The sequence below is a fragment of the Podarcis raffonei genome, chromosome 4 (genome assembly GCF_027172205.1).
Source record: "Podarcis raffonei isolate rPodRaf1 chromosome 4, rPodRaf1.pri, whole genome shotgun sequence".
Lineage (NCBI taxonomy): Eukaryota > Metazoa > Chordata > Lepidosauria > Squamata > Lacertidae > Podarcis > Podarcis raffonei.
The window spans coordinates 79,099,026-79,108,922 of record NC_070605.1 but is presented as its reverse complement, the minus strand read 5'-3'; the positions used below and the strand labels follow the sequence as shown (position 1 = coordinate 79,108,922).

Sequence of the window (9,897 nt, the reverse complement as noted above, 5' to 3'; positions counted from 1 at the left end):
GCAGATGAATAATGAAGCAGGGCTCACGTACCAAGAAATGGACCCCAAAGATTGGCATGGCTGTTCTGTAAGAAACCGAAATAGCCGAAAGCATTTGAAGGCCAAAAATAAAAAAGGCAAAAAAAGAAGAAGGGTAGAAACACTGCGGGAGAACAAGTTACCCAAATTCTCACAATTACCAAGACTAGTTTTAGAAAGTAATTGTTCTGCTTCTAGAATTGTGTTAAGCAGATGTGCAAGGAAACGTGAAGTATGGACCCATTATTAAGTGGTAAAAATGCATCTTTCTTTGGAAGAGCAGCCTAGCTAGAAATTACACAGACCTGACCCTTTCCAGAGAGCCTTCATCTTCGATGACCACTGACAATTATATTTAGAATTCACAACCTTCAGCAAACTCAATCCTATTTTAGGATCTTCCCTCTCAGTAAATTCGTGAGTAGCATAATCATCGACGTCAGGGGCTACTTAAGAACCGGTACAATGCATTTCCCAATCTTTTAATTTCATGAAGTTTTTTTCCGTTTCATTTTTGAAATGTCACTTTCTAAAGCGTCTCGTTCTTGATGCTCATTAGCTAATGACTTTAATGCACAATTCAAGAGGGTATATGACACACAGCAAAATCCCGAACACTAGATATTACCTTATTAAGCTTGAGAAATCACTAAATGAGTTTGGCAAGATTCCTAGAATTGAATAAATTGAATGTAGGGCAGACAGCCAGATTTTTTTTAAAATTATTTCTGTATGCACCTCTTTCCTTTTGAAAGACATAAGCAATTCATAAGCTATGTCTTAAAGTACTTTGACGAGAAAAAGCATGCTTCTGATGCTGCTGGTCATAAGGAGATGGCGATTTGAACAACAAAACTGGAAAACACATGGTCAGACCTGTCAACTTGAGTCTTACTGATACTCACCAACTTGTATAGTGCATTTTTCCCCAGATAAATAAAAAATGAAGATGTCTGCTGAAGTTGGACACCCCAAACCGGAGTTCCAGTGTACATAAGGTATTTCTCCAAGTGATGGGAGAGGGCAGCTCCAGACAGACACATACACACAAATGTGGAGTAGCTCTTTCAGATTGGAGAGCTTAACAGATGTACAAGACCTCGCATACCTGTAGCCAAAGGCAGTAAAGGGGACCCAAACCTGAAAGCAGAATTCGTTGTCCACATGTCTTCTACAATCCTTAGTCAAAAATCAAGTTACCTGCTTAAAATGGCCAAAAGAGAAAACGATACAAGCTACCCTGGGGCTACACATATATATGCTTCATTCTTCAGTGCTGAGATTCTTCCCAGTGCAATTGCAAACTCTGAACGTTTGAACAAACGAGAAGTCTTATCACAGTCTTATCGCAGTCCTGACCAGCTGTGCAAGTACGACGCCCAGCCTGAAGGTTGCGATGTGCTCTCTTCCTCACCTTAAGAAAAACACACATAAATCCTTTAAATACGAGCCAATACAGGTTTTCAATCGCATAACTAAAAGCATGATCCAAATGGCCAGTATATTAATTGTGCCTTAAAATGTGGATATTGAACCTGACTTGAGTCAGAAGCTACCCGTACAAAAAGTATAGTTAAGCAAGAATCGGCCATGGAACACTTTGTTGCAGGATCTAGGAATGACAGAATCATAGATGCAGAATCACAGAATTGTAGAGTTGGAAGGGAATGCAGGAATCAAGCCCACAACCCTGAGTTTAAGTTCTACCGACTCAGCCATGTATAGTATAGCCATGTTAGTATTATTTTCAGATTAAAAGTCGTATTAAGCACATTGCTGAACATGCACCCCCCCAAAAAAACCACACCCCCTGCTCTAGGAAGAAAAATAACTCAGATTTTATAGTTACGTGTTATAGTTTACATTAAAATTGTCACTGGTAACTTGTTTCTTAGATGTTGGAAGTTTAAACTGTAGATAGCCGCTCTCTGTCCTTGCAGTTCTGACTGTATGCATGCCCTTGCAGATGGGAAGAGAGCCAGATTTCTCTCAATTTCTATCTTGCTGCAAAGTTCACCACCAACAGCAACTGTCCCAGTTCCCTTTCTCTGATAACACCAGTAGCAAAATGAAAATAAAAGCTTCATGTACCTTGAGCTATTGCAACTAGCCTTCCTTTTTCTTCTGGACTCAGCTGCAGCATGGTGTCAATGACTGGCAGAAGCCTCTCTCTTTCACTGCCCGATTTTAGGAATATAAACTGGAGCAGAACATTCTTCAGATATTCCAGATTAGCAACAGATTTCTCTCGCTCTTGGTTCCTTTCCAATCGCCTTATTTCACTTTTAAGAAGCTGGAGGTGAAAATCAAAGAAAGGTCTCTTAAGATAACCACACATGGACGTGAAGAAGCCCAACAGGGCACCGTTGTGACAAATGTTAAGACAAATGGCACGAGGAAAAGGTATGCGCACTTCTGCACCGGCCCAAGTTCCCGGGCAGACTGAACGTGGCATGAAAGCATGCTGTGATACATTGAACAGAATAGAACTTGTGCCAGTTCACACTGCTAAATTGCTTCAACATGATCACATATGCAGATACACCAGTGAATGAAGGAAAGGATAAACTTTCCTTACCTTATGAACCACCCTGAACCTTGCGAGGCCCTTCTTTCGGTGCACCCTCCACAGGGGGTTTGGAGGGTGGTAACACAAGTGGCCTCGTAGCTGGGTGGGATTTGCAGACCTGCCTTTTTATTACCAGTGCTTTCTAGTATTTTATTTGAACTGTTGCACTCTTAGGTTTTTATCGTCGTTTTTAATTGGTTCAGTGAAAATCACTTTGAGTTACATTCTTAAGAAAAGCAACTAACCAACGCAATAAAAACAAACAGATAGGGTCATGCAAAGTGGTTGAGTGAACAACCCCTGCATGTTTGTCTATATAATATAACAACAACAACAACAACAACATCATATTATTTATACTCCGCCCATCTGGCTGGATTTGGGCGGCTCCCAACAGAATATTAAAAACACGATAAAACATCAAACATTAAAAACTTCCCTATACTTCAAAAAGTCAGATAGTTGTTTATTTCCTTGACATCTGATGGGAGGGCGTTCCACAGGGCCGGTGCCACTACTGAGAAGGCCCTCTGCCTGGTTCCCTGTAACCTCACTTCTCGCCGGGAGGGAGGGGACCCTCGGCGCTGGACCTCAGTGTTAGGGCTGAACAACAGGGATGGAGACGCTCCTTCAGGTATACAGAACCAAGGCTGTTTAGGACTTTAAAGGTCAACACCAACATTTTGAATTGTGCTCAGAAACGTACTGGGAGCCAATGTAGGTCTTTCAGGTGTTATATAGTCTCAGTGGCCACTCCCTGTCACCAGTCTAGCTGTCTAGCAGTGGCAATAATGCGCACAGCCTATTTCAGATTAACTTTTTCCCATGCAGTGATGCATCCCCATGCGAGACCACAAGGTCCTCTTTGGTCTTTCACACTTCTCACCACTGAGTCAAAAGCAGTCACTGAAGCTCTCAAGCTTCTGCTTGCAAGCGGAGCTTGACTCAAGCTCGCCCCATTTCCGACTCTTTCTAATCACTTATGGGACTGTGCACCAGGAAACTGACTGTGTAAAAATGCTTTCCTCTGGTGACAGTGATGGAGTCTCCTCGCCTCGTCCCAATTGCTTCACATTTCACTGTATTCTCACTGACAGGCAACTGACATTCTTAGCCGTCAAAAATCTATTCAGCTAATTTCCAGTTCCTGATTTTCCTAGACCTCTGGGGAGACTTCCCTATTACTTCACATTCTGCCTTTTTAACACTCTATTAGCCCACATTCATTTACATTTCCTGACACTGCCTGACTCCTTTTCCTAGGGAAGAACCAAAACCTCAATAGGAGATTCCACTCTGTGAGGATTTGTTAGTCCTCACGATCACAAAGGTGGGGAAGACAGTATTTCTGTGAGCTGATGGGGAGAAGCTGGCAAGTTGTGGGAGCGAGAATAGCACTGACCTCACATAACCACAAAAGGATTTTTAGACTTTGCAAACAAAAACTGATGCACCATGCAGTTCACCAGAGCTTGGGAAGGGTATGCCTGCTAACCTTTATTTGTTCCATGAGGATTACGTTGGTAGCTTCCGATTCACGCAGCAGTCCATTTAAGTGATCCGCACTCTTCGACGTGGTGTTCAGCTTCTGCACCAACTCTTCTTTGGTGAGTTCAGCTTCCCAGTGTGGAGCTTCTAAAATGGTTCACAATAAGCCAGTTTCAAATGTGATTGATGTTTCTACTATTTCTTACGGCTGCAAGGTGTGTATATATTAAGGGGAATGCAGGTTTAGCAGGTTATGTGCATGGCAACCGGTGAAGAACATGCACGTACGTTTTCCGTAAACCTGCTGCCCTGGGATCCTGTCACAATACACAGAATCTTCAACAGGCTTTGAAGAATGTGCATCTCTAGGCTGAATTTGACATTCTCTAGGCCATATGTGCATCATCATGAGGGCTAAACATGAAGAAAGTATGACAGACCTCAATGCAACAATAAAGAAGTTCTACAATTTGTGCCAAGTTCTGCACTGTGCCAAAAACAGAACTTTAAAATATGAACTGCATCAATGCACGGCCAAGCCTTCCTTACCAAATTTTGCATCAGGGGTATTAAGAAGCTGTTCCAACGACGGCATGTAAGTACTGGCAGAAGATACAGACTCTGTGTCAGTGGTTTCCATTCCTTCGCCCTCCTCCCTGGTTATAGTGTGCACATCGAGAAGAGGAAGGTCAGTGCTCCTCCGCTCTCGCAAGTTCTTTGCTGGTAGGTTGGACGTAGCAGAACCTGGAAAAATAAGCCATTATAAAGCAATTCCGAGACAAAACAAAACAAAACAAAACAAAACAAAACATCTGGAAGGGAATTACCTAAACATTGTTAACAGCCTATATTTTTTTAAAGTACCAAAAGACATACTGCTGTACAACATAGGAATGAAACATTGATTCATTCCTGAAGCAGAATAGGGATCAGCAAACCTTTTCAGCAGGGGCCAGTCCACTGTCCTTCAGACCTTGTGTGGGGCCGGACTATATTTTTTGTGTGTGGGGGGGGAGAACGAATTCCTATGCCCCACAAAGAACCCAGAGATGCATCTTAAATAAAAGCATACATTCTACTCATGTAAAAACAGCAGGCGGGCCCCACAAATGACCCAGAGATGCATTTTAGATAAAAGGACACATTCTACTCATGTAAAAACACGCTGATCCTCGGACCGCCCGCGGGCCGGATTGAGAAGGCGACTGGGCTGGATCCGGCCCCTGGGCCTTAGTTTGCCTACCCATGATCTAATCCCTAACCACCTGGTTATAAAAACAGTAACAGAGGTGGTTTTAGGGAAGCTCCGGCAAGCACTTGCTCAGCTATAGGAAGGAGGTGGGCACCCTCACACCTCCGCACAGCATGAGACCTGGGCGAGGGGCAAATTTTGGACTAGCTCAGGGTGCCGTAATATCAAAGTCCGCCCCTGATAGTAGTAAGAGTAAAACTGCTTGGCTCTGCAGAGGTGCACCTCCCCTCAAAAAAAAACCTCTGCTACCATCCTGCCTAACAGGAAAACTAGTCCTGCCACAGGACATTATGTAATAGGAGATTCGGATCTGTGACAGAATTGGCAATTCACCTTACATGAAGCTGGGGAATAGAGTCCTAAGTGGAGTTTATTCGACAAGCACAGAAACAGTTGCTAGGTGAGCTCAGCTCAGCATTATTCCTTCAGTGAGTATCAGATAACTTACTTCTGGTGTTTGGCTCGCTTTTGAGTTGAAAAAGCTGGGCTTCTACTTTGGACAGCTGCTGCTGCAAGGTCTCCACAGTCTTCCTGTGCTCTTCTTGCAGGTGCCGGACTTGATCGCGGAAACTGTTGCGAAGAGCTTCATTCTGGGCTGTCAGCTGGCTGACAATCTGCGCGTGCTCCGACTTCATCACCATGTTCTCAGACTGGATTGTGCAGAGCCTGGAAAGTATTTCCACCCAGCCAAAGAATGTCCATGTTAGTTAAACAAGGAACTGTTAATGATGTTTCAACTTAGGGAGGGGGGGGGACAGAAAAATAGAGATTTATTGAAACATCTTCCCACCATAGGAACACCGAAGGCATGGAGGCTTTTAGCTCCAAAGATCCACTTGGGCACAAAATTCAAAGATGAAACACTAGTTGTCAGCACAATGTAATTTACAAGGTGTATTAACGTACTTTTCTCGGAGCTCTGCTTCCTTTGCCACAGTCTCTTGAAGAATTTTATTGTGCCTTTCCAGCAGAGTGTCATGTTCAGACTGCAGTGACTGAAGCTCGGTTATATTCATTTGTAAGTTATGCTGAGTGTCTTGCAATTTGATCTTCAATTGGTCTATTATATTTTCCATGTGTTCTCTAAAGAAAAGAAAAACACACTACTAAACACGGCAAGCGTGTACCTTTTCCTGAACCTTCAAGTGTACCTTCCTAAATCACAAAAAATGGAATTCTTCTGTGCTTTGTTAGTCTTCCATGACTGCATCTACATGGTTCCAAATCCATAATAGTATTGAAGAATGTAAGGATGAAAGAAGTGATGAATGGATCTGAATTTCATCATACACATCCAAAGCAAATCAAACTTTTGTACTTTGGAACAAGCGGAACTCCACAAACAAGAGCGTGGAAGTTTGCCACATTGTATGGCTGCTGCATGCTGAATGGACTGGAGAAATACAGGCAGGATCACAATGACTGCATCAGAGGAGAGGGAAGTTAAATAGAGGTATATTTTAGTGTTACATCTGAATCAGACAAATATTAAGTGTACTATGAACCTTTTTCGTCTCTATTTCCACTTGGGACTAAGTAAGATTCTAGATCTACTTTGCAAATACATTGAGGCAATCTGTGAACTGAGAAACTTTGAGCCCTAATATTAACAAACACACTGAGAATGGAATTTTGATTTAAACCAGCATCCACCAAAACCTTCCAACCATGCAACACTTACCTTTCCTGCTTGGTCACATCCGCTTCAGAGTGAGAAGACTTGTTCTTCTGTTTTAAAACATTATGAACGCGGACTTTGTAGCTTTCAAATTCAGAGGTTACAGCGGAGTATTCTGCCTGCAATGACATATGGGGGCAGAAGGTTATTTCAATTTGCATAAGGAACAAAACCTAAAGAGTTACTTGTGGTGCCCATGTAGATATACACATCCATTCACACACTTCTTCTTTTTTTAATTAGAGAAATATTACACCCCTCCCTTGAGCTTCACAGGATAATCTGCTCTTAAATGATGACAGTAAAAAAACAAAACACCTTTGTTTCAAAGGCACATCATTTGTAGCTTCAATGCACACATTTAATGCATGACCAAATACAATGCTATTTTGTCATCTAAGTGTAACCAACGACAACCAATAACAATTACAATGCAAGCCAGGGGCGGAAACCTCACAAGCCACGCTTCTCTTCCATGACACATCCTGCCATCACAAGCCAGTCCCCTCCTACACACACATCAATCACACGCCTAGTTATAACTGTCACGGATTCTGAGTCATTCTGCTTTGTAAAAGCAACCAAGAAGATAGATAAATCTATGTTCAGTTTGGAAGTCTGCTGAAGAGCATGCAAAAAAACACTGCCCAGAAAGCAAAAACAGCAATCATTTATCTTTGTGCAGTAAACACAAAGGGTTGGGAGGTTCAAGCAGTACAAACGTTCTTTGCAACTGATTGAAAACTCTTTGTAACTTGATTCCCCTTCCTGCTCCCCAAAATATCCTTATGGGAAATACAGCTTTTTCCACTCCACTCAGTCTGTTACTAAGTACAAATCCCAACTTTTGCCAGTTCGTGTGTTCTAAAAGCAGCTGAATTACCTTCTATACAATCAGATTAATTTAACCTGTATATCGCAAAGCCTAAAATAATATCTACATACATACTGTGGTGCTTAGCATCTCTAACTGTAACCTCCTTGCAATAAGTCAGACTTTTCTCTTTTATGCTGCATTTGTATCTACAACATAGCAACACCGGGAAAGTCAACCAGTCATGGATATACGGCAAAACCGAAAGAAAATTAAGATGCCAACCAGTTTTGCTCATAGGGAAAGATGACGAATTAATTCTCCTAAAAGAACTGTTGCATGCCATGGTGAGCATTTGGTCTTTAGAACTAAGACTGACTTTAATAAAAACATTTGCTCTTCACAAGCCCCTTGGAGATCTGAGAGGCGCACAAAGCTAGGCAACTGAATAATTCATTTTTCCAAAGTACTGAATGTCAGGCAGCATCTCCCAACCTCTAAGCAACTGTTAAGATGCTTACTGGACGTTTTCATAGAGGAGCCATTCCTTAGGACTTGGAATCCCTCCCCCACAAGAAAATACCTTTGCTGTACTACATTCTTCTTGAAGAGCTGCTAATTTCTGCTGATAAGTACTCTGCACCCTTTGGTGTTGCTCTAGTGAAGTCCGCAGGTGTTCCTGTATCCTGTGTTTTTCCGAGGTTATATCGGCCAACTGAATCTGTAAAAGGACATTCACAGATCCAAAAGATTTGAATTTAGCTGTTGCCAATGGTGTTTTCTCATTAAATGAAAAGTTATTGCTACAAGTTTCCATTTTGGATTGGACAGTAATAAGGAATATTGGATTGACAAAATCTGAAGCTTGCAAGAACCCTCTGGAACAATTTGGGTGGCACAGGAATACCTTTACTTTGCCTTTTCACTCTTTTCCATAGCAAAAGTGCTCCACTTAGTGGCTTAGGTCTGGTTGTTGTGAAAGAGGATACTGTTTTGTTGCTAAATTCAAAGATATGTAAATGGTCAAATGTTTAACAAGTGGCATGAAGCGATGAATTCAAGTAGTTGCAATTAACCAAGAGCTACTTGATATAAAAACATCCTTACACATAAAGTTGCATGTAAAAACTGTGTATGTCTATTTTGTCATGGACTTTATAGCCTGGAATTCCTGCAGCTTCCCAAAAAAAGTATTCAAGTGGAGAAAAAATGAGACACACCATTTTGGCCAAAGACTTTAGTCATATGTGACATTGTATATTTCTCACTGCACTCATGTAGGAAAAACGTGAAATGAATATAACATTGACCGCAAAACATAGCGGCGTGGCATGAGTGGAGAACGGATGCAGCTTGGCGTTGGCAATCCAATTTACAAGCTGCTTTTAATTTTATTAAGAAGAATATATTTGGAACAATCCCGTCAAGCATTTCGGGCCCCACACTGATTTCAATAGGAGTTGTCCGCACACGCCTAACTCTCTTCACTGAAATCAACAGGACTTAAAAAGGCTCAGTTTTGATTGGATTGTGCCCAGTTTCTTTATTCTCAGACTTGAAATCTATCCTGGGCTTTGGGGAGGGACTGGGTACAGAAAGTGACTACAATGACATCCAGATCCAAAAGCATGTAATAGCAGTATGTACACAACTACTCCAAAGTAAAGGGACGCGGGTGGCGCTGTGGTCTAAACCACAGAGCCTAGGGCTTGCTGATCAGGTGGTCAGCGGTTTGAATCCCCGTGACGGGGTGAGCTCCTGTTGCTTGGTCCCTGCTCCTGCCAACCTAGCAGTTAGAAAGCACATCAAAGTGCAAGTAGATAAATAGGTACCACTCAGGCGGGAAGGTAAACGGCGTTTCCGTATGCTGCTCTGGTTCGCCAGAAGCAGCTTAGTCATGCTGGCCACATGACCCAGAAGCTGTACGCCGGCTCCCTCGGCCAGTAAAGCGAGATGATTGCCGTAACCCCAAAGTCATCCGCGACTGAACTTAACGGTCAGGGATCCCTTTACCTTTACTCCAAAGTAACACCACCGAACTCAATGGTGCTTATTCTGGAAACTGAGTCTAAGAGTGC

At 42.4% G+C, this 9,897-nt stretch overlaps 1 protein-coding gene across 1 annotated transcript in view; it reads right to left on the bottom strand.

Annotated features, from left to right (window-relative positions):
• Nucleotides 1-742: 742 nt before the first annotated feature.
• The window catches only part of GCC2 (GRIP and coiled-coil domain containing 2), a 33,155-nt gene continuing 24,000 nt past the window's right edge, over nt 743-9,897 (bottom strand). Inside the window, exons 16-23 of the mRNA XM_053384291.1 lie at nt 8,403-8,540; nt 7,009-7,124; nt 6,234-6,410; nt 5,776-5,993; nt 4,625-4,819; nt 4,083-4,222; nt 2,110-2,311; nt 743-1,432 (exon numbers count right to left, since the gene is read on the bottom strand). Of these exons, the coding sequence (XP_053240266.1) occupies nt 1,362-1,432; nt 2,110-2,311; nt 4,083-4,222; nt 4,625-4,819; nt 5,776-5,993; nt 6,234-6,410; nt 7,009-7,124; nt 8,403-8,540 (1,257 nt within the window). The 3' untranslated portion in view covers nt 743-1,361. The remainder of the gene's footprint in view (nt 1,433-2,109; nt 2,312-4,082; nt 4,223-4,624; nt 4,820-5,775; nt 5,994-6,233; nt 6,411-7,008; nt 7,125-8,402; nt 8,541-9,897) is intronic.